Here is a 27,404-nt window from a genome sequence, read left to right as displayed (position 1 = left end):
ATGCCCCAGCCATTTTGTTGGCTGGGACCTACTCCCCAGCAGCCCTGACCCCTCCCCTTAAGAACAAAATAACACCTCAAAAAAAACAAAAACAAATAAAACAATACAAACAAAAAACAATAAAAATTACAAAAACATAAAATCAAACAAATTCCCAGGCCCAATAAACATCCATCCCACCCCCACCCCCCCACATACAAAAAATTCAAAAGAAATTTTTAAAAACATTTTAAAAGCACTCTGCACCCCTCCAGCAGTAACAGCAACTGTCCTAGTGAGGCCCGTCAGGCCCTGCCCTGGGCCAGGTGGTAAGTGGCAGGAAGGAGCAGGGCCCCCAGACACTCACACAGGAGAGTCCTCCAGGGCAGCAGAGCGCAGCAGTCCCTGTGAGGCTTCAGGCCCCGCACTGGGCCAGGTAGGTGGTAAGCGGCAAGAGCAGGGCCCTCAGACACTCACACAGGAGAGTCCTCCTGGGCAGCAGAGCGCAGCAGGAGAAAGAAAAAGATCACGTGGTTACTGAGATTTTGAGTCATTTCCAGGAAGGGAAACTCCCAGTAGCTGAAAACTGAGAAAACGAAACTTAACTCTGGTCTTCAGAGCGAAGGAGCCATGGCTGCTGCAGGGGGTCACATCCAGCGTCTCCACGATGAAGCCACTTGCTCCATCTGCCTGGAATATTTTAAGGATCCAGTGATCATCCCAGAGTGTGGGCACAACTTCTGCCAATCCTGCCTGATCCACTGCTGGGGGAAATCGGAGGCAAAGGCTTCCTGCCCTCAGTGCAGAAAAAGAGTCCAGAGAAGGAGCCTCATCCCCAACAGGCAACTGGCTAATGTGGCAGAAATAGCCCAGAATCTCAGCCTTCAAGAGGGAAAGGAGGAAGGAGGGAAAGGAGGAGTCTGTGAGAAGCACCAGGAGCCCCTGAAACTCTTCTGCAAAGTCCACGAAGCCCCCATCTGCCTGGTGTGTGACAGATCAAAGAAGCACAAACACCACAAGATGATTCCTCTGAAGGAGGCTTTCCAGGAGTACAAGGTAGGAGATCCCTGGATCTTGAGGGGAGAAATAGCTGTGGATTCTTCTTGGGAGGTTTTCTTTTTAATTCTCAGGTCCCAAGTAGGCATGGCATGAATTGGTGGTGGTTTATGTTAGGAGTCATTCTGCAAAGAAACAGAAAAGATGATTGCTCCTCCAGACTAGTTACAGTGGTACCTTGGGTTAAGAACTTAATTTGTTCCGGAGGTCTGTTCTTAACCTGCTGGCGCGCGATTTAAGAACTTTAAGAACTTTAAGAACTTTTTCTGCGAGTTCTGGCTGTGGTTTTCTAGGCTGAAGATGATGATGATGATGGTGATGAGTATAAAAGGGGAGAAGTTGCAGTTTGAATTTGCCTGCAGAGAGAGAACACCCACGTCCTTTGTGTTTTTGTATAGCTGTAATAAAACCTTTATTTGAGTGTTTTACACTCGGTCTCGTGGTTCTGTCGTCTGCCACCAGAAGAAAAACCGCCTCTAACAGTTTATTATGTAAAAAGCAGCCAAGAGGGAGCCTGAGGGCTCCTGGAGGAGGGAGCTGAAGTCTTTCTCTCTGCCAGGGAGACAAAGGGATCTTCCCTTGAAATACTCACAGCAGCTTGAAAGATTTGAACTGGAACCATGGTAGGAAGAGAAAGGGTTAACCTCATCCACATCTCCCAGCAAGGTTGCTTTGTACATATGAAGAACACTGCAAATGGAAATTGCACATACACAACAAAGTACATGTCTCCTTTGGCTAGCAGGATCCCTCCTCAATGCCCTGCAAAGCAGATAGTAGCAAGGGATCAGCTGGGGGGGGGGGGCGGTGGCCAGGAATTGACCAGATGGTGCAGGATCCTCCCCCCAAGTATCTGCTGGAAGCAGATTTAGGAGTGTGTGTGTGTGTGTGTGTGTGGAAACACCTACTGGTGGGGAGCACGCTTATTCTGGGGGTGCTGTGGGGCCTATGCAATGAGGTAACAGCCGGGGCGGGGGGGCTGAGGATCTCCTCCCTTCCCAAATGGCAAAGGACTCAGTGGTTCAGAGTAGCATCTGCAAAGACTAGGGGGAAATATGACTTTGCCATGACAACTCAGAATTGGACCTGTGCTATTATACTGTATATAAAAAATAAAATCCTCATTCTGGATCCTGCCTTAGCCCTTCCTCCTCCTCTTCCTCCTCCTCCTCCTCTTCCCACTTCTCCCTGGGACCTCAAGATGAGAAGTCAGGCTTGAACTCTCCTCAGAGAAGTTCAAAGGAGCAAGCATGGCTGCCTCTGCTCTTCTCCAGACTAGTTACAGTGGTACCTTGGGTTAAGAACTTAATTTGTTCCGGAGGTCTGTTCTTAACCTGCTGGCGCGCGATTTCCGTTCTCATCCTGAGGTACTACCAGATTTTTTGCTCCATAGGGCGCACTGGACCATAGGGCGCACCCAGTTTGTAGGGGGGGAAATCAAGAAAAATAATATTATTTTCCCCCCCAGCCCCAAAGAGCAGCGTACAGGATGCGCGCAACCTCTCCCTGCTGGAGGGGTTGCGTGTGGCTATGGCACAAGCCAAGGCAGCCAGCGGAATCCATCCTGCTGGCTGTTTTGGATTCCTCTTTAGCCCCACACAACCTCTCCCTGCCGGAGGGGCTGCGCGTGGCTATCCCTGAAGCCTGGAAAGCGAGAGGGGTTGGTGTGCACCAACGCCTCTCGCTCTCCAGGCTTCAGCGAAAGCAACGCAAAGCCTTTGGAACATGGAGGGAGCGCTCCCTCTGCACTTCAGAGGCTTAGCGATGCTATCGCTGAAGCCAAGGAGCCTGCATTTGCTCCATAGGATGCACACACATTTCCCCTCAATTTTTGGAGGGAGGAAAGTGCGTCCTATAGAGCGAAAAATAAGGTACTTTCGGGTTAGCGGAGTTTGTAACCTGAAGTGTTTGCAACCTGAGGTACCACTGTAGTTGCATTAGAAAACTTTCCCATCCCAGTTCCGCAGTGGTTTTCAGCCAGTGTGCTGTGGCACCTGGAGTGCCCTGAATGATGCTCAGGGATGCTGCTGGCAACACTGGCCTCTGTCCCTCTTTCCTTCCCTCCCTCCTCGGATGCCATAGCTGCCTCCCAAAGGCTTGTGCAGCTCTTTGTTGCAGCAGCCCTGGCTACAAGCCGCGCTGGCGAATGGTGCCTCTGGGGCTGGCCAGGGGGTGTGGGCTGCCAGGAGCTGAGGCGGCCTCGGAGGAAGCAAGCAAACTGGAGAGGGACCCTTGCTCTTGGGAAGGGACAGACAAGTCCCAGGCCCCTGTGGGGCAGCTTGAGAAGGCACCTCTTTTTGGGGCTCAGAGACCCAGAGGAGGACTCCTAAGGAGAGGGGAGAGGAGGCTGAGAGAGCCCTCCACAAGGGAGGGTGTTAGAGAAAGGGTGAGGGGCTGCAAGCTCCGCAAGCAAGGGGGGACCTAACTGGGATCCTGAGCCCCACAGGGACACCGCAGAAAGAAGGTAGTTGGTCAAGGGAGCCAGGGACCCAAAAAGGTTGTACTTTTATTTCCTCTAGTAAACTACTTCGCTGTTATAGCAAGGCCACTGGACCCAAGAAGCCTGTAGAATATTCATCTCCTCTCTCTGTGTCTCAAGCAAACCTAAGTTTCCCTTTTTCTTTTCAGGGAGAGATCTGTCACCGCTTGGAGATTCTGAGGAAAGAGAGAGAGGAAATTCTGGCCCATCAAGCAGCCCTGGACAAGGAAAGCAAAGACCTCCTGGTAAGTGCCACTCTTATTACTACTATTGAGGAAACAAGCACTTGAAGAGTCGAGTCAGGACTGAGGAGGGATGGGGAAATCTGCCCATTTCAACTTCTCCCCATTCTCCTTTTCCATATCAGTTTGTTTGTTTATTTATTATTATGAAAATGAAAAAAATGCTAAGGTGGGTACATTCTTGTATAAATATTTTGATACGTACGTTATCCTCATAAATACATTTTTGTGAACATTACCTGGCTGAGTCAAAATAGCTAGGAAAAATGCTCCTTGCTTTAGGCTGTAGCTCTCTGCGAAATAGAAGTCAACAGAAAATTCAGTGGAGAGGGCCTCACCTCAAATTAAAGGTTTACTTCTTTAGTAACTGGAGGTTTCATGTCTCTGAAAAATCGGAAGTGTCCTCCCTGTGAAATTCCCATCATGCTCTTCCTGATGTTTTGAAGGCTGAACACCTTCCACACTCAGACCTCCTCTTTTCTTGCAGAAATTAACAGAAACGGAGAGGCTGAAGACTGTGGAGAAGTTCAGAGAACTGCGCCAGTTCCTGGAAGAACAAGAAAAACGTCTGCTGACTCATGTGGAAAAGGTGGAGAAGGAGATTGCAGGGAGAAGGGATGAGCAGTTGGCCAGACTCTCCAGGAAACTCTCCTCTCTTGAGAGGATCATCCAGGAGATGGAGGAGAAGAGTCAGCAGCCAGCGAGTGAACTCCTGCAGGTAAGATGGTGGCAGGAACAACCAGAGGATCCAGGAAAAGGCTGCCTCCAATCCTTCATGTGCCCCTTTCATGTATGCAAGGAGTGCATTGGCTGAGTTGATGGAGCCTCTAGTCAGGTTTGTAATGGACAGGAACACCTGAGAGACCTGGGATGCTTAACTCACCTGAATGCAGACTAGAGATTCATCTGTGTTCTTGATGGAACAGGAGCTGATCTTCTGCTCTTTGCTGATGCTTTGTCTCCGAACGCCTTTTAGCTGTGGGGGGCTTCATCTAGGATGCGTTCAGGCCTCCTTCCGACATGAGCCAGTCTCTTGACCAAGCTTCTCTTCCCGTTTCCTCCACAACTTCTGGGTTGATCCCCTTCCACATGGATACAGATCAGCCCAAAATGGTGCTCAGTCCCAGTGACCAAAGAGCAAGACAGGGGGACTCATCCAGACTGCTGCTTGTCCCACCCCTTTCCTCCAGGAAAACCCACTGTTTACTGCTGAATTAGAGCAAACACCAGCCAGGTTTTCTCCAGACTGACGTTTGCTTTGAAGTTGCACTAAGGAGCAGGTTTTTCCTGAGGGAAAGAGGCAGGGCAAAGGAAAACCACTTGGACCCGTGTTCTCTATGCACAGGAAAAGCAGAAGTGTGGGTGAGCCCAAAGAAACACTGACCTATTTTATTACCCCCTGGGAGGCATTTTATGCTGCAGGTGCTTTTTAAATTTCCAGGTGGAAAATAGCATTCGAAATTTGGGGACTTCTATGGAAGACAATTTGGGACAGTGCCCTGGTAGGATTATCCTGTAGGCTTACTTACGTCTGAATTGCACAATGCAAACTGGATTAAAGTTATTAAATTATAATCTAAGACTAGAGATGGTGTGAATTGTCTCTTGAACCCACAAATGTGAAATTTCCCTAAAATGCTGGTGGGTTTTCATAAGGATTTTAAACAAAAACGGCAAACTGATGTGGAAATGTGGAGATCTTGAAATCAGAACAGTTAATAATTTCACACTGGGAAAATAAAAGCTGTGAGAAACCAAAACCAGCTGATTCTGCCATCCCTCCCCAAAACCTTGGCATGTGCCAGGCAGACTGACACCCGAGGGCCAGAGGGGGTCTTTCTAGTGTGGCCTGTGGTGTGCAGTGAATTCCCCTCTCTTTTTCCCTCTAGGATGTGAGAAGGACCTTGCAGAGGTAAGTGGATCTGGCTCATTTCCATTAGCATCACTCTTTGAAGCTGAGATGCAAGAACCTCAGACATGGCCCTCCAGGGGCTGCAGGGGGGAGACTGTGGGACTCACTCCTTGCAGCACCTCACAGGTAAAAGTAGAGCCCCCTCTTCTGAACTTGTGGCCCCCCAATTCTCCCTCCAAGGTTCAAGGTCAACTGCCTCCTCCCTCCCTCCTCACATCCCTTCACAAAGCGGTGGGGGCTCTTTTCTTTCTCTTGCACTTTCTGTTCATGGACTTTGTGGTAATTTCAAACATCTGGAAGAGAAAGTGCCAAAGATGCTTGGGAAGAGCTTAGGACATATTTCAATGTCCAACTAGAAGCCCCTCAACTCTGTTAACTCATCCCCTTTGAGGCACTGAGGCAGGGAAGGTCTGTTGGTCTAGAATGGGTGGGTTCTTTTTCTTGGGAGCGTTTCCAGCGTGAGAGGCTGAAGGTGGTCTTGAGTGGGGGGTGAAAGTCTAGTTGTTTCCTGCCTCTGGAGGGAGAATCCCATGGGGCATGGGGTTGTGCCCTTCCTGGGTGGGAGAGGGGGTGAAGGGAGGGTGGAGGTTGTTTTCCTTGACCACTGGGCAGCTTTGGACATCACTCACATCCTCTGGAGAAGCTCAGGGAGGGAGGGATTGCAGGCATTCCACCTCAGGGGTTTGGTTCTTAAGTCCTGGGACCTTCCCAGAAAGTTGTTAGGGGGCAGCACTGTTTGAAGCCATGGGAGCCCTCCGGTGGTGTCGCTTGGGGTTACATCTTGTCCCCTGTACTGTTGAGCATCCTTACATAGCCACAGATAGCTGTCCTCAGGGGTTTTGGACTGAGGTCTCATCTGTGGTAGAAATAAACCTGTTGGGAAATAAACTTCCACTTTGTTCATGTTATTGAAATCTCCTGCAATAATTAGGGAGATGGGGCCACAATGGGGCCATTCCTTGTTTTTCTTTTCACCAGGTATGAGGAAAGAGAGAGTCCAGAGAAGCCACTGCCTTTCCCTCCAGAGCTGAGGAACAGGATCTTGGAATCCTGTGATCTAAATCACCTTGTGGAGAATACAATGAAACAATGGAAAGGTAATGAATAATGGTTGCCAGGATTTCACACTGGGAATTCTATTACTTCTTCAGAACTGGACATGCCAGGCTCTTATTGCATGGAATTGAGTAACCCCAGGATACCTTCCTTCTTGGTGCTCTAGCCTTCATTTCCTGTCTCCCAGAATGGCCCATGTATATTGTGAGGCTGGATCCTGTAAAGAAAGCCTGAACCAGAGTGTAGAGCAAAGTCATGTTTTTTTCCTCCCATGTGCATCTGTTTACATTTATACGAAACCTCCTTTTCCTTGTGGTTCCCTGTCTGCACAATCTGGGGTTGTCCTTTTGGAGGTTCTCCTGCTCTGAATGGAGTCACAGGGCATTAAGAAGCCCCCAGTTCCCCCTCTGCCTCCTGCTCAGGCTTCTTTCTCAGCCGTGGAGCCAAGGCCTGAGCCGTCTCCTCCTCAGACGTCCCCCTGCAGCTGCCATATCTAGGGCTTCAGCCTTCAAGATCTCCTGAGAGTTCCCCCATTGAGAGTGGAAGCAAGAGCACATGGGCCCCAAAGGGCACAATTATGCTTGTGAAGAACCTTAAAGATTTGTAGAAGGTTTGTGAGGAAGGGCTTCCTTTTGCCTGAGAGCTCTGCCAATCCTTCCTCATCAAACTTCACTTCTCCTTATGTTTCACAATTTTGGCTTTAATGATTCCCCCCACCACTTTACTTGGGGAAGATGTTAAGGCTGCCTCCATCTCCCCTCTGCATCCTTTTACGGGATTCCTATTGCTCTGCCTCCCCTCCAGTCCTCCAATGTAGAGCCCAATTTAGGGACAAAGTTCAGAGACCAGCAGGATTCATGCTGAATGTTTTTATTCTGCTATTTGTAAGCTTGCTTTCTGATTGCTTTGTTTTAAAGCTTTAGTTATTTTCATAGATTCTTCCTATGATTTTCTTGTTTTTAATTATTTTTCTACTATTTAATAATAATACTAGAATTTAAGGATGCTACATTATGAAGTGTTACTTTTGTACGGAGATTTATTTCAGGTGGAAGAGTGTTGTCCTTACACTTTATATCTTTTTGCTTCCTCAGATGCTCTGCTATTCAGTGAACAGATTCAGAAAGGTAAATTTCCAGGGGAGGAACAATTTGACAGGAGGGATGGGGACTGATATTTCATGGGTGTTGAACCGTCTGTTCTGCAGACTTTGGGACACCCTTCAATGGCGTCACTCTGGGAAACAGTCCTCTACTGGCGTTTGGGTTCTTTCCATGTCCCATGAATGAACTGGGAGAGGGTTTGAAGGCTTGGACTGGGGGCAGAGCTTGGCCCTGCGAAGAACCTGCACACCAGTCTGAGTTCCATTTCTGCCTATAGACCAGTGGTGGCAAACCTTTTATGGACCCAGTGCCCAAACTGCAACCCAAAACCCACTTATTTATCGCTAAGTGTCAACACAGCAATTTAACCTGAATACTGAGGTTTTAATTTAGAAAAAATAACTCATACATTAACAGCTTTGATCTTAAAAGAAATTCACAATAATATAGCTTCAGAAAAGAAACAACTTTTTATTGAAAGGTAAAAGTTTGTATTTGGCAAGCTTTTGAACAATTAATGTGATTTTTGCTGTTGTATGCATGTTGATAATTTATCTAACCTTGGCTCATACTTTGTAAGTTTGAGAGCAACAGATGCAGCACTCAAGTCATCTGTTAGTCTGTTTCTGGTGTCAGATTTTATGTAATTCAAAGCTGAAAACAGCTGCTCACAAGCATAAGATGATCCAAACAAAGTAAGGAAAGCAATCCCAAGTACTTTCATTGATTTAAAATTATTTGGCAAATAATTCCACACTTTAAGAATTTCATTTTCAGAACTATCTGTGCTGTCTTTTGTCATTCTTTCTGTCTTCTCAAGTGTTTCACGCAGGTCACAAAATTTATTTTTCCGGACAGACTATTATCCTGGTTTCCCCCTCAATTTTATAGATTTTGCTTTTTTTCATAAAATTTATATACTGTTTGATTGTGGGGAAAAGCACAGAGCATTAGACTCAGATCTGAGGCACCTGGCTAAACTAATCTGCAGCAGAGAATCGCAACAGAGCAGCATCTTAAGCTAGCCACATCCTGCATAAAACCCTTCTCTTGTGGCTGAACTACAAGGACGCTGGCTCAGCTACAAGATCTTGACAAAGGAGTCCGGGAGGGCAAGAGTTAACATCCCCCTGCCCTTAAGGAGAGTCCATATGTGCATGTTTAACAGTTTAATAAATTGTTCTGTGCACAAAGATGTGAACATGAGCCCAAATACTGTCATGTGGCAAGCAAGGGAGCAATATGTATTATTGTTATTTTGTTGTTGAAAATTTAGAAGATTGCTACTAGCAATACATCACAGCTTCGAAAGCCTACATAGAGTATTTCAAATGAGAGTTGTCAGTGATCCATGGTTAAAAGAAGAAGTTGGCAAATGTGTCCTCTTTTGTGCTCTTCAAAATAACCCTACACTTGCCTATCACGACTGTCTTAGCCCCTAACTTTTGAGTTATTCCCCCTTCCCTCAGGGAACACGTCTTATGGTTTATATTAAATCCAAAAGAGAAGCATGGAATAAGGAGTCCTTTGTAAAATTGCCCTGCCACCTGCCTCCTCTTCCTTGGTGGCAAGGCCTAAACTTACATATGGCAGGGAGGAAGGCAAGGAATAAACAGGCTCTCCACTTAACACGATTTTCACTTGTGCGCACGAGGGCCCATAACGTGGCTCCCCGCAAGGGGAGGCCTATATGTGTTTTTATGTTGTATTTTTATGCTGTGAACCACCCTGACCTATGGATGAAGGGCAGTATGCAAATGTGATTATTATTATTATTATTATTATTATTATTACAGTGGTGCCTTGCAAGACAAAAAGAATCCGTTCCGCAATTCTTTTCTTCTAGCGGTTTTTTCGTCTTGCGAAGCAACCCCATTGGCGGCTTAGCGGGCTTAGCAGCTAAGCTGTTAAAAGGATATTAACAGCTTAGCCGCTTTGAAAAGGGGGGGGGGAGCGGGGAAAAAATGGCGAGACTCGCAAGACGTTTTCGTCTTGTGAAGCAAGCCCATAGGGAACTTCGTCTTGCGAAGTGCCTCCATGACGGAAAACCCTTTCGTCTAGTGGGTCTTCCATCTTGCGAGGCATTCGTCTTGCAGGGCACCACTGTATTATTTATTACAGGGGGGTCCTCATCTCCCAGCCCAACCCAGAGGTCCCCGAAGGCCAATTCCCACAGAGATTGTCAGAGGAAAGCAGCTTCTCTCCTCTCCTGCCTCCTCCAATTCTCCTCTCTTTCTCCTTAGATAACACAGAAGAGATGAGTAAAAGGGTTCCTGGGTGGTTTTTCCTCTTAGAAAATGCCTGGGATGAGAGGAGGGCAGGCACCATACACATCGGATATAAGAAAGTGAAGGGAACTGATTTAAAATCAAACAAGGAAGATATTTATTCTGTTGAAAGTCTGCAAGGAGTCTCACTCTTGCATGTGATCCAAAGAAATCCCATTCATCTGAAAGGGAATCTGGGTTTTTCCGGGTTATTATTATTATCAGGATGTCCGTTTCTGTCTCTCAGCTGACTCTGCATATTCTTCTCTTTCCCTCATCTTCTTCCCAACAGCAAATGTCACTCTGGATCCAGACACAGCCCATCCCAAACTCATCCTGTCCGAGGATCGGAAAAGCGTGACATTGGGAGACAAACCTCAAGCCCTGCCTGATAATCCTGAGAGATTCAGTGACTGGCCTTGTGTGTTGGGACGTGAGGGATTCACAGCAGGCAGCCATTTCTGGGAAGTCACTGTGGGAAGTGGGGAAGATTGGGTTTTGGGGGTCGCCAGGAAGTCTGTGGAGAGAAAGGGTTACTTCTCCTTTAGACCTGAGTGGGGGATCTGGGCTGTGGAGAAGTGGGAAAGCGAGTACTTTGCCTGCACCTCCCCTGATGACACTCCTCTGTCCCTGTTTTGGGAGCCCAGGAGGATCCGGGTGACTCTGGACTATGAAGGGGGACGTGTGTCTTTTTCTGACGCTGACTCAGGAGCCGAACTCTACACATTCTCAGGAGCCTCGTTCTCTGGAGAGACCCTCCTCCCTTTCTTTGATCTGGAGGGAAATTATAAAACCCAGCTCAGTATCTCCTGAGAGGACTAAATCTGCCTCTCAGGCCCAGCAGGAGTCAGACCAGAGTGACTGACGTAAAAACCATTCACCCGCCAAAAGCCAAAAGCACGTTGGGCAGTTTCCGAAGGGCCCTTTGAGAGGATTCATTCCAGTCAAAATCAGCAGAAATAACAGAACAAAAATGGGTTGCTCTTCCTTTGCATTTTCTTTCCTTTCCCCAAAATTCCCTCTGCAGCTTACTTCTTAAAGAGACAGTCACACGTTTAGAAGTCCGAATAAATTTTCTCACCTTCAATCTTCTTTTCCTTTTCAAATGTCTGATTTGGCAGAGGATGAGACTCTTAATCTCAGGGTTATGGGTCTGAGCCGCACGTTGGGCAAATGCTTCCTGCACTGCAGGGGGTGGGACTAGAGGACCTTCAGAGTCCCTCACATTTCTGCAATTCTAGGAAACCTTCCTCTCCCCACAAGACCTCATGCAGCTGTGAAAATGCATGCATCATTGGATTAATAGAGGACAAAAAAATGAACCCCTTCACCCACATCGGGCAGCATACCTCCTTGCTCTGGAGACCTCAGATGGGAAGAAAATCTAAAAGAAATTGAACAAGGCGTCGGCTTCAAATATCCTCTGCAAATACAGCCTCACCTTCTTTGTCAGAAATAAACCCCATTGCCTTGAGTGGGGCTTCTGCCCTGTTAAAATTTGTGTTTAGGGTTGATGCGTTGACGTTCCTTATTTACAAGCTGGATTCTGTACTGTATATTGGGGGCATCAAATGGGGTGTCCTCTGGATAGAGCTGGACTCTTAATCGAAGGGTCACCAGCTTGAGGATCACATTGAAAATAGCATGCGGGCAGAATTTCATGTCTGTTGAAAATAGCGTCTGGGCAGAATTTTCAAAAATTGGTTAAAATGTCTGGAAAAATCCGGACATAATGGCAGCTCGAATCAGCAGTGTTGTGGTTTTTTGGGCAAATTTCCTAAAAAAATAGCTTTAAAACACTCTCTTTTTTTGCAGGGAGATCTTGCTCAACAACATCTGTGTCTAGTAGAGTTGAGCCAAACATCCCCCACTCAGGTTCTGCTGTCCCGGAAAACACCATTTAAAGATGGACGCCCAAGACCCCACACACGCTCCCACTCCTGATATTGCAATGCCAAGCCTTGCAAAATCACAGCCCCCAGTCCCATCCCTAAGCAGATGCTGACAGACAGTGTAATGTAGTGGTTAGAGTGTGGGACCAGGACCTGGGAGGCCAGGGTTCAAATCCCCACTCGGGCATGAAGCTCACTGGTGACCTTGAGCCAGTCATGGGCTCTCCGCCTAGCCCACCTCACAGGGTGGTTGTTCTGGGGATTATAAGAGGAAGGGGAGAACCTGGAGCTGCTTGGCATAAAGGTGGGATATAAAGCACTCCATTGTGGGCCCAATTTTATGGAACTCCCTTCCAGGTTGTGGTCAGACAGGCCCTTCTCCCTGTTGAGCCTACTGAAGACATCATAATCATCATCATCCTAGCAGGCTTATTTTATATTTTCCACTCCATTCCAAAGTACGGAAAACTTTGTGCACTGCTTAGAGACAATGGCAATCAAGCTGTATAGAAATGGCTGAGACAAATTCAACGGGGCTGGGAAGTTGCTCAGTGATGGGGCATATGCGCTCTGCACGTGCTCAGGTGCACTCTGATCCTTAGCACGTCATTACATTCGCCCTGCTCAAGGGAACACCTCAGCCTGCCCTTAAGCGAGATGTCCACTTACCTCAGTGAGTCCAGCTTCTGCCATTTCAAGTCCCTCAGGAGGAAGCAAGGACTAGCACAATCGGGGCCGTCTTAATCATAGGCGCCTGGCCGAGAGTCCGGGGTCCGAGAGTCGGAGTCCGGGGAAGAGCCCGCCCGTTAGAGCACCGCGGCAGGCTCTTCTGTTCGGGTTTCCTGAGTGGACCTAAAAAAAAGTCAACAACTCTGGGCAAGCGGTGGGGGGGGGGGGGCGCTGGGCAGATCTTTGCATCCCGGCATATGCTTAAGACTTCCCTGAGCACAATGAGACTTTGTCCCCTTCCTGCCCACCCAGATCTGCTAGGGAAGGTCAGGGGGAAACCCCAGAACAGATTTGGGGAGAGGAGAGGGGGAGAACGTTCCGCCACACAAGGAAGGTTCTTCAGAGTCTCAGGAAAACAGGATGTCCATCCCATTCAAGTGCCAAGTTGACAGAAACAACGCACAGAGGGAGGTGTTCTGAGAATCCGACATGCAATTAGGACATTCCCTCACCCTGGAGAATCTGCCAAAATTCTCTGGAAGACCTCCTCCCAATGCCTCCCTTTCCTGCAGGAGTTTTACCCAATAAACATTTAAAAATTAAAGCCTTACCCAGCAAAATCATGCCCCCGTCGTATTTCAGTGCCGCGTCCATGTAGCTTTGTCTCTGACTGGGAGTTGTTTGGAGAAGCCCCACCTGTCTCAGGGGGCCTGGTGGCTGTTCCCTGAGACGGCATCTGAAACACAGGGAGGAATTCAATGCTGCCCTAAGCCAAAGTCCTTCAGCCGCAGCCTAGTTCCCCTACCTAGTGGAATGGCTTGTGCAAAAGACGGCGCAGAATGTTTACATGCTTGTGGGTGTTAAGTTGTGGGTGAACATATCAGACGACAGCGATTCTTCAAACAGCTCTTGTTTATTCACAGGCCTGAAGTGAACTGAAGGGTTCAGCCAGCCTGCTTATATAGAGCTCCACTACAATGCAACAGTAACCACTTTCTGTAACTATCCAATCACTGAATGTCACTTTCAATCCCTTATTTGCATATGTGGACCTGAGTGAAAACTATCTACAATATCCGCCTGCTGGCCCAGGGTGAGAACTTCAGTACGTAACAGTGGGAGCAAACAACCGCCAGTGCTGATCACCCTGCTAGCGAGATTCCCACAGGCTGCTAGTCAGCTCCTGGGCCAAGTTCAAGGTCCCATATCCCCCAAGACCAGGTGACTTGAGAGAGGGGCTTATGCCTTGTACACCACTAGATCCCTGCAGTCTGTGGGAGTGTCTCTCCTGCACACCCCAAAAATCTCAGAAGCCCTTTTGCACAGTGACTCTGAGCAGGGACTTGAGAGTGGCTGCCCCTCTTCTCTGGAATATCGTTCCTGTTTCTGGAGACACTATTGCTCCAACAAGCTGGATAAATGGCTTTTCACTACAAGGGTCCACTTGTTATGGTTTTAAATAAATGTGCAATTAAGGAGTTTTCTTCACGGAATCAAGTCCCGCTTGCTAAATCAGAACTCGCGTCCATTTAGGGCAGCAGCAGATGTTCTCCAATTCAAAAATGCCAAGGAAGCCTGCGAAGTAAAATGTTATGAATACCACATCTTACTAGGTATGTCTGTGTTTGTGTGTAATCAAAAGCATGGGAAGCAATCAAGGAGCATTTCGTGCTACTTGAGAAAACATTCAGCAAATGCAAAGACCTGAGGACATTTAAAAAAAACAAAACAGATCACGTGGTCACTGAGTTTCTGAGTCATTTCCAGGAAGGGAAACTCCCAGTGGCTGAAAACTGAGAAAACGAAACTTAACTCGGATCTTTGGTGCGAGGGAGCCATGGCTGCTGCAGGGGGTCACATCCAGCGTCTCCACGATGAAGCCACTTGCTCCATCTGCCTGGAATATTTTAAGGATCCAGTGATCATCCCAGAGTGTGGGCACAACTTCTGCCGATCCTGCCTGATCCAGTGCTGGGAGGAATTGGAGGCAGAGGCTTCCTGCCCTCAGTGCAGAGAAAGAGTCCAGAGAAGGAGCCTCATTCCCAACCGGCAACTGGCAAACTTTGTAGAAATAGCCCAGAATCTCAGCCTTCAAGAGGGAAAGGAGGAAGGAGGGAAAGGAGGAGTCTGTGAGGATCACCAGGAGCCCCTGAAGCTCTTCTGCAAAGTCCATGAAGCCCCCATCTGCCTGGTGTGTGACAGATCAAAGGAACATGAAAATCACAAGGTGATTCCTCTGAAGGAGGCTTTGGAGGAATACAAGGTAGGAGATCCCTGGATCTTGAGGGGAGAAATAGCTGTGGATTCTTCTTGGGAGGTTTTCTTTTTAATTCTCAGGTCCAAAGTAGGCATGGCATGAATTGGTGGTTGTTTATGTTAGGAGTCATTCTGCAAAGAAACAGAAAAGATGATTGTAACTTTAAGAACTTTTTCTGCGAGTTCTGGCTGTGGTTTTCTAGGCTGAAGAGGTACAGCTGGTGATGAGTATAAAAGGGGAGAAGTTGCAATTTGAATTTGCCTGCAGAGAGAGAACACCCACATGCTTTGTGTTTTTGTATAGCTGTAATAAAACCTTTGTTTGAGTGTTTTACACCGGTCTCGTGGTTCTTTCTCTGCCACCAGAAGAAAAACCACCTCTAACAGTTTATTATGTAAAAAGCAGCCAAGAGGAAGCCTGAGGGCTCCTGGGATGGCTGGGAGGAGGGAGTTGAAGTCTTTCTCTCTGCCAGGGGGACCAAAGGCTCTTCCCTTGAAATACTCACAGCAGCTTGAAAGATTTGAACTGGGACCGTGGGAGGGAGAGAAAGGGTTAACCTCATTCACATCCCCCAGCAAGGTTGCTTTGTACATATGAAGAACACTGCAAATGTAACTTGCACATACAGAACTAAGTACGCGTCTCCTTTGGCTAGCAGGATGCTTCCTCAATGCCCTGCAAAGCAGATACAGTGGTGCCCCGCAAGACGAATGCCTTGCAAGACGGAAAACCCGCTAGACGAAAGGGTTTTCCGTTTTTGAGCTGCTTCGCAAGACGAATTTCCCTATGGGCTTGCTTCGCAAGACGAAAACGTCTTGCGAGTGTTCCGATTTTTTTCCGCTTTCCCCCCCCTTTTTCTAAGCCGCTAAGCCGCTAATAGCCTTTTAGCCGCTAAGCCTTTAATAGCCGCTAATAGCGCTGATCCGCTAATAGGGTTGCTTCGCAAGACGAGAAAACCGCTAGACGAAGAGACTCACGGAACGGATTATTTTCGTCTTGCGAGGCACCACTGTAGTAGCAAGGGATCAGTTGGGGGGGGGCGCGGTGGCCAGGAATTGACCAGATGGTGCAGGATCCCCCCCAAGTAACTGTTGGAAGCAGATTTAGGAGTGGGGGGGTGGAAGCTCCTACTGGTGGGGAGCATGCATATTCCGGGGGTGCTGTGGGGCCTGTGCAATGAGGTTTCAGTGGGGGAGGGGTGTCTGCTGAGGATCTCCTCGCATCCCAAATGCCAAAGGACTCCGTGGTTCAGAGTAGCATCTGCAAAGACATGGGGGGAGATGACTTTTCCATGACAACTCAGAATTGGACCTGTGCTATTATAGTATGTATACAAAATAAAATCCTCATTCTGGATCCTGCCTTAGCCCTTCCTCCTCCTCCTCCTCTTCCTTTTTTTTTTTGAAAATAATATTTATTACTTTTCCAACAATTTAAGCACTTAAAGAAAAAAAAAGATGAACAATACAATACAATACAAAAACACTAACATGACACTAACACATTAAACTAACAAAACAAAACAAAAACAGTTTAAAACACATCAAACAATTTCAGTAACTTATCTTTCATTCACTTATTTCAACGACCTCCTCACACCTCCCTTTTTGTATTCCGCTTCTATTAATTGTTTCAGCAATTCCTTTCCATCTTCCTCTGTTTTCTATCCTATAATCATCCTAACACATTCTAACCATATTTTTTCCTTTAATACTCTATTAATAATCTATTTATACTTAATTCCTTATAACATTTCTACTAAAGCCATATAACTTCATTCCAACATTTTTCTAACATTCATTAATTTTACAGTATTTCTATAAATAGTCTTTAAACTTTTTCCAGTCTTCTTCCACCGACTCTTCTCCCTGGTCTCGGATTCTGCCAGTCATTTCCGCCAGTTCCATATAGTCCATCAACCTGGTGATCTTCTATCCGATGCCTCCTCCTCCTCTTCCTTCCACTTCTCCCTGGGACCTCAAGATGAGAAGTCAGGCTAGAACTTTCCTCCAAGAAGTTCAAAGGAGCAAGCATGGCTGCCTTTGCTCTTCTCCAGACTAGTTACCGTGGTACCTTGAGTTAAGAACTTAATTTGTTCCGGAGGTCTGTTCTTAACCTGAAACTGTTCTTAACCTGCTGGCGCGCGATTTCCATTCTTATCCTGAGGTAAAGTTCTCAACCCATGGTACTACTTCCGGGTGAGCGGAGTTTGTAACCTGAAGTATTCGCAACCTGAGGTACCACTGTAGTTGCACTAGAAAACTTTCCCATCCCAGTTCTGCCGTGCTTTTCAGCCAGTGTGCTGTGGCACCTGGGGTGCCTTGAATGATGCTCAGGGGTGCTGCTGGCAACACTGGCCTCTGTCCCTCCAGCTGTTTGTTGCAGCAGCCCTGGCTACAAGCTCCACTGGCGAATGGTGCCTCTGGGGCTGGCCAGGGGGTCTTGGGTGCCAGGAGCTGAGGCGGCCTTGGAGTAAGCAAGCAAAGTGGTGAGGGGCCCTTGCTGTTGGGAATAGAAAGACAAGTCCCTGTGGGGCAGCGTGAGGAGGCATCTTTCTTTGGGGCTCAGAGACCAAAAGGAGGACTCCTAAGGAGAGAGGAGAGGAGGCTGAGAGAGCCCTCCACAAGGGGCTGCAAGCTCCGCAAGCAAGGGGGACCTAACTGGGATCCTGAGCCCCACAGCGACACCGCAGAAAGAAGGTAGTTGGTCCAGGGAGCCATGGACCCAAAAATGTTGTACCTTTATTTCCTCTAGTAAACTACAGTACTTCACTATTATAGCAAGGCCACTGGACCCAAGAAACCTGTATAATATTCATCTCCTCTCTATGTGTCTCAATCAAACCTAAGTTTCCCTTTTTCTTTTCAGGGAGAGATCTGTCACCGCCTGGAGATTCTGAGGAAAGAGAGAGGGGAAATTCTGGCCTATCTAGCAGCCCTGGACAAGGAAAGCAAAGACCTCCTTGTAAGTGTCTCTCTTGTTACTAGTGAGGGAACAAGCACTTGAAGAATTGAGTCAGGACTGTGGAAGGCTGGGAAAATCTGCCCATTTCAACTTCCCCCCATTCTCCTTTTCCATATCTGTTTGTTTGTTTATTTATTATTATGAAAATGAATAAAATGCTAAGGTGGCTACCCTCTTGTATAAAGATAGATAAACTTAATCGCATTAGCCAACGGCCATAGCAATGTAAAACAAGCAATATATACAAATAAAATATATCCAAATAAAAAAGACAGCAATGGGTAAAAAGGGCAATCATATGACCAAGATTATCGTTCAGATAGTCGCCCTTAATCTCCTTGCACCGTCGATAAACCTAGCAACCTTTGCTCTTGTCTGATCATTTTGATCTGATAAAAGAAAGAACAATGTGGCCTCAGATGGGCGGCCTGGGATGGTAAGTAAGAGTGGGGTGACGATCTCATTCCTCAGATCTTTATAAAGGGGACAGGACGGGAGAACATGAGCCACTGTTTCCAGATTGCCATCTCCACAGCGGCAGAGTCGTTTCTCAGTTGGAATCTTTTGGTATCTGCCCTCAAGTACGGCAGAGGGCATCACATCCAATCTGGCCAGTGTGAAGGCACGTCTGTATTTTGGGATAGTTAATTTATACAAATCTGGTGCCAGGGAATCAAACTGAGAAGGGGGGGGGGGACGCATACCAAGGACAGAGTTTCTTTATAATGGCCAGATTGTTCTGTTGCTCTAAGTCCTTCAGACGCTGTCCAATTAGCCTTTGGGCTTTAATGAAGCCCGTCATGAGAAGCTGATGTGGGTGGAGTCCACAGGAGAGGAGTTTTTGGTGCACAATTTTAAATCATGCACTTTTATGGGGGTCTTGTGTCACTAAGGGCAGTAGACTGGGTGGATTTAAATTTAGACGGCGCCAATAATTAAGAGTTCTTTGCCAGGACTGAGCTTCTACAGAGGGAAGACTTGCCTCCAGTCGTAATGCTACATTTGGGACACAAGGTGGTACAGAAAAAATCTGCCTGAAAAATTTGGATTGGGCGGTTTCAAGAATGCTGCAATGATTACCAGTCCAAATTTGGGCTCCGTAAAGTATCTGCGCCAAAGATTTGGCTTGAAAAACTTCTAGGGCTGCTGGGATGTATTTGCCGCCCCTCATATGGAAAAAAAACGGGACAGCATCTTAGCTGCTTTTTCTTTAACACATTTTTGGTGTACATCCCATGACCCAGATGACTGGAAGACTATGTCCAGGTATTTAAAGGCTTTAACCTCCTCAGTTGGGTGATTGTCCATGCTCCAGCTATGTGATCTATGTTTCCTTGACTTTGGTTTTCTGATAGTTTACCACCAGCTGTTCTCTCCTGCAGTATGCTGAGAATTCTCCTATCAACCTTTTTAGGCCTATTTTTCTTTGGGATAGGAGAACCGAATCATCAGCATATAAGAGCTTCCCCCCATTCTCCTTTTTCCATATCAGTTTGTTTGTTTGTTTATTATGATGAAAATGAATAAAATGCTAAGGTGGCTACCTTCTTGTATAAATATTTTGATACGTACTTTACCCTCATAAATACATTTTTGTGAACATTACCTGGCTGAGTCAACCTTGAAAAATTCAGAGGTGTGAATTTCAAAAGATTGCTCTGTTTCAGTCTCCATATTTTTCCAGCAATTGCGAATTAGGTAAGATCACCTTTGAATGCAGCTAAATTGAGTTTATTTCCCCTTGTCATTTATTATGTAAAAAGCAGTGAAGGAGAAGCCTGAGGACTTGTGAGCTGAGAGGGTGGAAGCACTTCAATTCAAATCCTGATTTACCATAAATATTACTAAAGAGTTATCTTTCTAAATGTGCGCTCTTGTTCATTTTTTGGAAACTCAGGCTATTTTCAACCTTTATAGAAAACAGGGGAGCTATGGGGATGAACTCTGCACTTGCCTTCCTACACCTAAATGGCACCAGCCTAAACTGAGGGGTGTTTTATGTCCCTGGGTGATCTCTGAACAACTCTGAACTCTGGTTATGCCATGCCCCAAAACATGCAGGGAACATCCATGGCTAGGAAAAAGGTCCTTCCTTTAGGCTGTAGCTCTCTGCAAAATAGAAGTCAACAGGAACAGCAATGGAGAGGGCCTCCCCTCAAAATAAAGGTTTAGTTTTTTCGTAACTGGAGGTTTCATGTCTATTAAAAATCATAAGTGTCCTCCCTGTGGAATTCTCACAATTCTCTTCCTGATGTTTTGAGGGCTGAGCACCTTCCACACTCAGACCTCCTTTTTTCTTGCAGAAATTAGCAGAAATGGAGAGGCTGAAGACTGTGGAGAAGTTCATAGAAATGCGCCAGTTCCTGGAAGAACAAGAAAAACGTCTGCTGACTCATGTGGAAGAGGTGGAGAAGGAGATTGCAGGGAGAAGGGATGAGCAGCTGGCCAGACTCTCCAGGAAACTCTCCTCTCTTGAGAGGATCATCCAGGAGATAGAGGACAAGAGTCAGCAGCCAGCGAGTGAACTCCTGCAGGTAAGACGGAGGCAGGAACAGCCCAAGGCTCTGCTCCAGGAAAAGGCTGCCTCCAATCATTCATGTGCCCCTTTCATGTATGCAAGGAGTGCAGGGGCTCGGATGATGGAGCCTCTAGTCAGGTTTGTAATGGACAGGAATACCTAAGAGACCTGGGATGCTTAACTCACCTGAATGGGGACTAGAAATTCTTGATGGAACGGGAGCTGATCTTCTGCTTTTTGCTGGTTATTTGTCTCTGAATGCCTTTCAGCTGTGGGGGGCTTCGTCTGGGATGCGTTCAGGCCTCCTTCCAACATGAGCCAGTCTCTTGACCAAGCTTCTCTTCCCTTTCCCTCCACAACTTCTGGGTTGATCCCCTTCCCCATGGATTCAGATTGGCCCAAAATGGTGCTCAGTCACAGTGACCAAAGAGCAAGACAGAGTGACTCATCCAGACTGCTGCTTGTCCCACCCCTTTCCTCCAGGAAAACCCGCTTTTTACTGCTGAATTAGAGCAAACATCAGCCAGGTTTTCTCCAGACTGACATTTGCTTTGATGTTGCACCAAGGAGCAGGTTAGAAACACAGAGTTGTTTTATTACCGCTTTGGAGGCATCTTATCTTGAATCTGTCATGGGACTGCCATTGGAACAGGGGAGGGAGGCAGGGATACCAAGAGCCTCCAGAAAACTTGAGGAGCAGTTCCTCTTCCATTGGTGGGGAAAGCCACACCTCCAGTGGAGAAGAGAGGGAAGGGCTCGAGGATGCTGCAGAAAGCTCCAGCACCTCACCAGGCCAGGCTGGCCAGGAGGGACGCACGCCACTTCCATCGCCCACCTTGCGCAGAGGGGTGAAACACAAGGAGGGGAGGAGGCTTTGGGTGCCGAAGTTCTTATGTTGGGGGAAAAGCCGGAAGGGGCCACTCCCGGATTCTGCAAGTGACTAGAAGGACATGAACTTTGTAGTTCTGCACTGTAAATAGTTTGCACCAATAAACCTGTAAAAGACAGGTTGGAATCCTGCCTGGTTACTCACGAGCAACCACCATCAGCACCTGACAGAATCCATAAACGTGAAATTCCCTTAAATGCTGCTGGATGTTCATACGGATTAAAAATAATAATTGCAAACTGATGTGGAAATGTGATATTGGAAAAAATCATAATTTCAGAATGGAGCCTCTAGTCAGGTTTGTAATGGACAGGAAGACCCAAGAGACCTGGGACTCACCTGAATGCAGAGTAGAGATTCGTCTGTGTTCTTGATGGAACGGGAGCTGATCTTCTGCTCTTTGCTGATGCTTTGTCTCCGAATGCCCTTCAGCTGTGATGCGGAAATGTGAAGAACCTGATACTAGAAAAATTCATAATTTCAGAATGGAAAAATAAAAGCTGTGAGAAATGAAAACTGGCTGATTCAGCCATTCCGACCCAAAACCTTGGTGTGTGCCAGGCAAACTGACATCTGAGGGGCAGGGTCTGAGGGGGTCTTCCTAGTGTGGCCTGTGGTGTGCAATGAATTCCCTTCTCCTTTTCCCTCTAGGATGTGAGAAGGACCTTGCAGAGGTAAGTGGATCTGGCTCATTTCCATTAGCATCACTCTTTGAAGCTGAGATGCCAGAACCTCAGACATGGCCCTCCAGGGGCTGCAGGGGGGAGACTGTGGGACTCACTCCCTGCAGCACCTCACAGGTAAAAGTAGAGCCCCCTCTTCTGAACTTGTAGCCCCCCAGTTCTCCCTCCAAGGTTCAGGGTCAACTGCCTCCTCCCGTCCCTCCCCACATCCCTTCACAAAGGGATAGGGGCTCTTTTCTTTCTCTTGCACTTTCTGTTCATGGACTTTGTGGTAATTTCAAACATTTAGAAGAGAAAGTGCCAAAGATGCTTGGGAAGAGCTTAGGATGTACCAACAGATTTCAATGTCCAAGTAGCATCTTGTCCAAGTAGCAGCCACCCAACTCTTGGCAGCTTTTGACATCACTCACATCCTCTGGAGAAGCTCAGGGAGGGAGGGGTTGCAGGCATTCCACCTCAGGGGTTTGGTTAAGTCCTGGGACCTTCCCAGAAAGTTGTTATGGAGCAGCATTGTTTGAAGCCATGGGAGCCCTCCGGTGGTGTCGCTTGGGGTTACATCCTGTCCCCTGTGCTGTTGAGCATCCTTACATAGCCACTGATAGTTGTCCTCAGGGGTTTTGGACTGAGGTCTCATCTGTGGTGGAAATAAACCTGGTGGGAAATAAACTTCCACTTTGTTCGTCTTATTGAAATCACCTGCAATAATTAGGGAGATGGGGCCACAATAGGGCCATTCATTGTTTTTCTTTTCACCAGGTATGAGGAAAGAGAGAGTCCGGAGAAGCCACTGGCTTGCCCTCCAGAGCTGAGGAACAAGATCTTGGAATCCTGTGATCTAAATCGCCTTGTGGAGAATACAATGAAACAATGGAAAGGTAATGAAAAATGGCTGCCAGGATTTCACACTGGGAATTCTGTTACTTCTTCAGAACTGAACACGCCAGGCTTTTATTGCATGGAATTGAGTAACCCCAGGATACCTTCCTTCTTGGTGCTCCAGCCTTCATTTCCTGTCCCCCAGAATGGCCCATGTATATTGTGACGCTGGATCCTGTAAAGAAGGCCTCAACCAGAGTGTAGAGCAAAGTCAGGATTTTTTCCTCCCATGTGCTTCTGTTTACAGCTATACAAAACCTCCTTTTCCTTGTGGTTCCCTGTCTACACAATCTGAGTTTGTCCTTTTGGAGGTTCTCCTGCTCTGAATGGAGTCAAAGGGCATTAAGAAGCCCCCAGTTCCCCCTCTGCCTCCTGCTCAGGCTTCTTTCTCAGCCGTGGAGCCAAGGCCTGCGGCCGTCTCCTCCTCAGACGTCCCCCTGCAGCTGCCATATCTATGGCTTTGGCCTTCAATATCTCCTGAGAGTTCCCACATTGAGAGAGGAAGCAAGAGCACATGAGCCCCAAAGGGCACAATTATGCTTGTTAACAACCTTAAAGATTTGTAGAAGGTTTGTGAGGAAGGGCTTCCTTTTTCATGAGAGCTTTGCCAATCCTTCCTCATCAACCTTCACTTCTCCTTACGTTTCACAATTTTGGCTTTAATGATTCCCCCCACCACTTTACTTGGGGAAGATGTTAAGGCTGCCTCCATCTCCCCTCTGCATCCTTTTACGGAATTCCTCTTGCTCTGCCTCCCCTCCAGTCCTCCAATGTAGAGCCCAATTTCAGGGACAAAATTCAGAGACCAGCAGGATATATTGTGAATGTTTTTATTCTGCTATTTGTAAGCTTGCTTTATTATTGCTGTGTTTTAAAGCTTTAGTTATTTTCATAAATTTTTCCTATGATATTCTTGTTTTTAATTATTTTTCTACTATTTAATAATTATACTAGAGTTTAAGGATGCCACGTTATGAAGTGTTACTTTTGTATGGAGATTTATTTCAGGTGGAAGAGTGTTGCCCTTATACTTTATATATTTTTGCTTCCTCAGATGCTCTGCTATTCAGTGAACAGATTCAGAAAGGTAAATTTCCAGGAGAGGAACACTTTCACAGGAGGGATGGGGACTGATACTTCATGAGTGTTGAACCGTCTGCTCTGCAGACTTTGGGACCCCCATCAATGGCGTCACTCAGGGTAACAGTCCTCTAGTGGTTTTTGGGTTATTTCCATGTCCCATGAATGAACTGGGAGAGGGTTTGAAGGCTTGGACTGGGGGCAGAGCTTGGCCCTGCAAAGTACTTGCACACCAGTCTGAGTTCCATTCCTGCCTACAGACCAGTGGTGGCAAACCTTTTAGGGACCGAGTGCCCAAACTGCAACCCAAAACCCACTTATTTATCACTAAGTGCCAACACGGCAATTTAACCTGAATACTGAGGTTTTAGTTTAGAAAAAAACAACTCATACATTAACACCTTTGGTCTTAAAAGCAAAACACAATAACAGAGCTTTCAGTGATACAAAGAACTTTTTATTGAAAGGTAAAAGTTTGTATTTGGCATGCTTTTGAACAATTAATGTGATTTTTGCTGTTTTATGCATGTTGATAATTTGTCTAACCTTGGCTCATACTTTGTAAGTTTGAGAGCAACACATGCAGCACTCAAGTCATCTGTTAGTCTGTTTCTGGTGTCAGATTTTATATAATTCAAAGCCGAAAACAGCTGGTCACAAGCATAAGATGATCCAAACAAAGTAAGGAAAGCAATCCCAAGTACTTTCACTGATTTAAAATTATTTGGCAAATAATTCCACACTTTTAAGGATTTCATTTTCAGAACTAACTTTGCTGTCTTTTGTCATTCTTTGTATCTTCTCAAGTGTTTCACGCAGGTCACAGAATTTATTTTTCCAGATAGTCTATTATCCTGGTTTCCCCCTCAATTTTATAGATTTTGCTTTATTTCATAAAATTTATATACTGTTTGATTGTGGGGAAAAGCACAGAACATTAGACTCAGATCTAAGGCACCTGGCTAAACTAATCTGCAGCAGAGAATCCCAACAGAGCAGCATCTGCAGCTAGCGACATACTGCAAAAAAACCCTTCTCTTGTGGCTGAACTAAAAGGACGCTGGCTCAGCTACAAGATCTTGACAAAGGAGTCTGGGAGGGCAAGAGTTAACATCCCCCTGCCCTTAAGGAGAGTCCATATGTGCATGTTTAACAGTTTAATAAATTGTTCTGTGCACAGAGATGTGAACATGAGCCCAAATATTTCATGTGGCAAAATATTGTTATTTTGTTGTTGAAAATTAAGAACATTGCTACCAGCAATAAAGCACAGCTTCGAAAGCCTACATAGAGCCTACATTTCAAATGAGTCATCATAGCATTCCATGGTTAAAAGTCGAAGTTGGCAAATGTGTCCTCTTTTTTGCTTTTCAAAATAACCCTACACTTGCCTATCGTAACTGTCTTAGCCCCTAACTTTTGAGTTATTCCCCCTTCCCCCAGGGAACTTGTCTTATGGTTTATATTAAATCCAAAAGAGAAGCATGGAATAAGCAGTCCTTTGTAAAATTGCCCTGCCACCTGCCTCTTCTTCCCTGGCGGCAAGGCCTAAACTTCCAAGAAGGTAGGGAGGAAGGCAAGGAGAGACCAAGTGGGTGAGAGAGATGGAGGGCAGGAATAAACAGGCTCCCCATTTAACACCATTTTCACTTGTGGGCACGAGGGCCCAGAACATGACCCCAGTGAAAGTGAGGGGAGGCCTATATGTGGTTTTATGTTGTATTTTTATGCTGTGAACCACCCTGAGACCTATGGATGAAGGGCAGGAGGCAAATATGATTATACTATTATTATTATTATTATTATTATTATTATTACAGGGGGGTCCTCATCCCCCACCCCAACCAGAGGTCCCCAAAGGCCAATTCCCACAGAGATTGTCAGAGGAAAGCAGCTTCTCTCCTCTCCTGCCTCCTCCAATTCTCCTCTCTTTCCCCTTAGATAACACAGAAGAGATGAGTAAAAGGTTTCCTGGGTGGGTTTTCCTCTTAGAAAATGCCTGGGTTGAGAGAAGGGCAGGAACAATACACATCGGATATTAGAAACTGAAGAAAACTGATTTAAAAACCATCAAGGAAGATATTTATTCTGATGAGAATATGCAAGGAGTCGTCTCAGTCTAGCATGTGATGCAAAGAAATCCCCTTGATCTGAAAGGGAATCTGGGTTTTTGGGGTGTTTTTTATTTATCAGGATGTCCGTTTCTGTCTCTTGGCTGACTCTGCCTATTCTTCTCTTTCCCTCATCTTCTCCCCAACAGCAAATGTCACTCTGGATCCAGACACAGCCCATCCCAGGCTCATCCTGTCCAAGGATGGGAAAAGCGTGAGAAGGGGAGACAAGCCTCAAGCCCTGCCTGATAATCCTGAGAGATTCAGTGTTCAGCCTTGTGTGTTGGGACTTGAGGGATTCACAGCAGGCAGCCATTTCTGGGAAGTCACTGTGGGAAGTGGGGAATGGTGGGGTTTGGGGGTCGCCAGGAAGTCTGTGGAGAGAAAGGGCAGATTCCCCTTAAAGCCTGAGAGAGGGATCTGGGCTGTGGAGGATCTGGGAGGGGAGTACTTGGCCTGGACATCCCCTGATTTCTCTCTTCTGTCCCTGAGGGAGAAGCCCAGGAGGATCCGGGTGACTCTGGACTATGAAGGGGGACGTGTGTCTTTTTCTGACGCTGACTCAGGAGCCGAACTCTACACGTTCTCAGGAGCCTCGTTCTCTGGAGAGACCCTCCTCCCTTACTTTGATCTGTGGGAAAATGAAGCCCACCTCAGTATCTCCTGAGGGGACTAAATCTGCCTCTCAGGCCCAGCAGGAGTTTCTCTCCAGACCAGAGTGACTGACATAAAAACCATTTACCCGCCAAGAGCAGGTTGGACAGTTTTCCAAGGGCCCTTTGAGAGGATCCATTCCACTCAAAATCAGCAGAAATAACCAAACAAAAATGGGTTGCTCTTGCTTTGCGTTTTCTTTCCTTTCCCCAGAATTCCCTCTGGAGCTTACTTCTTAAAGAGACAGTCACACTTTTAGAAGTCCTAATAAATTTTCTCACCTTCAATCTTGTTTTCCTTTTGAGATGTCTGATTTGGCAGAGCATGAGACTCTTAGTCCCAGGGTTGTGGGTCTGAGCCCCACGTTGGGCAAATGTTTCCTGCACTGCATGGGGTGAGACTAGATGACCCTCAGGATCCCTCACAACTCTGCAATTCTAGGAAACCTTCCTCTCCCCACAAGACCTTATGCAGCTGTGAAAATGCATGCATCATTGGATTAATAGAGGACTAAAAATGAACCCCTTCTGCTCGCTCTGGAGACCTCAGACGGGAAGAAAATGTAAAAGAAATTGAACAAGGCGTCAGCTTCAAATATCCTCTGCAAATACAGCCTCACCTTCTTTACACTTGGTCAGAAATAAACCCCATTGCATTGAGTGGGGCTTCTGCCCTGTTATAAATGTGTTTAAGGTTGATGCATTGACGTTCCTTATT

General features: G+C 46.6%; 2 protein-coding genes across 4 annotated transcripts; both read left to right on the top strand.

Moving 5' to 3' along the window:
* The first annotated feature begins 249 nt into the window (after positions 1–249).
* Positions 250–11,181, top strand: LOC308469794 (zinc finger protein RFP-like). Of its 2 annotated transcripts, XM_080992747.1 has the most exons (7): positions 250–1,035; positions 3,664–3,759; positions 4,244–4,474; positions 5,646–5,668; positions 6,647–6,765; positions 7,819–7,851; positions 10,387–11,181. In XM_080992747.1, exons 1-7 carry the CDS (start codon positions 610–612, stop codon positions 10,905–10,907), a joined length of 1,449 nt encoding a protein of 482 aa, XP_080848873.1. In that variant the 5' UTR covers positions 250–609; the 3' UTR covers positions 10,908–11,181. The 2 variants fall into 2 exon arrangements, with proteins under 2 accessions (XP_080848873.1, XP_080848874.1); XM_080992748.1 differs by lacking the exon at positions 7,819–7,851.
* A 3,194-nt stretch (positions 11,182–14,375) lies between these two features.
* LOC308469804 (zinc finger protein RFP-like) lies at positions 14,376–26,974 on the top strand. Of its 2 annotated transcripts, XM_080992766.1 has the most exons (7): positions 14,376–14,918; positions 17,781–17,876; positions 20,180–20,410; positions 21,935–21,957; positions 22,723–22,841; positions 23,897–23,929; positions 26,183–26,974. In XM_080992766.1, the coding sequence occupies exons 1-7, from the start codon at positions 14,493–14,495 to the stop codon at positions 26,698–26,700; spliced, it is 1,446 nt and encodes a 481-aa protein (XP_080848892.1). In that variant the 5' UTR covers positions 14,376–14,492; the 3' UTR covers positions 26,701–26,974. The 2 variants fall into 2 exon arrangements, with proteins under 2 accessions (XP_080848892.1, XP_080848893.1); XM_080992767.1 differs by lacking the exon at positions 23,897–23,929.
* The last annotated feature ends 430 nt before the right edge of the window (positions 26,975–27,404 follow it).

This window comes from Podarcis pityusensis (genome assembly GCF_964106645.2).
Source record: "Podarcis pityusensis genome assembly, chromosome: 2".
Classification (NCBI taxonomy): domain Eukaryota; kingdom Metazoa; phylum Chordata; class Lepidosauria; order Squamata; family Lacertidae; genus Podarcis; species Podarcis pityusensis.
Note: the sequence above shows the minus strand (reverse complement) of the source record. Positions and strands in the feature narration are given on the sequence as shown.

Excerpts from the sequence above, each read along its gene's own strand:
- LOC308469804 (XM_080992766.1), top strand. The coding sequence starts at position 14,493 with ATGGCTGCTGCAGGGGGTCACATCCAGCGTCTCCACGATGAAGCCACT. Across the intron at positions 14,919-17,780 it reads AGGCTTTGGAGGAATACAAG|GGAGAGATCTGTCACCGCCT; the intron begins GTAGGAGATCCC and ends TTTTCTTTTCAG. Across the intron at positions 22,842-23,896 it reads TACAATGAAACAATGGAAAG|ATGCTCTGCTATTCAGTGAA; the intron begins GTAATGAAAAAT and ends TTGCTTCCTCAG.
- LOC308469794 (XM_080992747.1), top strand. The coding sequence starts at position 610 with ATGGCTGCTGCAGGGGGTCACATCCAGCGTCTCCACGATGAAGCCACT. Across the intron at positions 3,760-4,243 it reads AGGAAAGCAAAGACCTCCTG|AAATTAACAGAAACGGAGAG; the intron begins GTAAGTGCCACT and ends CTTTTCTTGCAG. Across the intron at positions 5,669-6,646 it reads GTGAGAAGGACCTTGCAGAG|GTATGAGGAAAGAGAGAGTC; the intron begins GTAAGTGGATCT and ends TCTTTTCACCAG.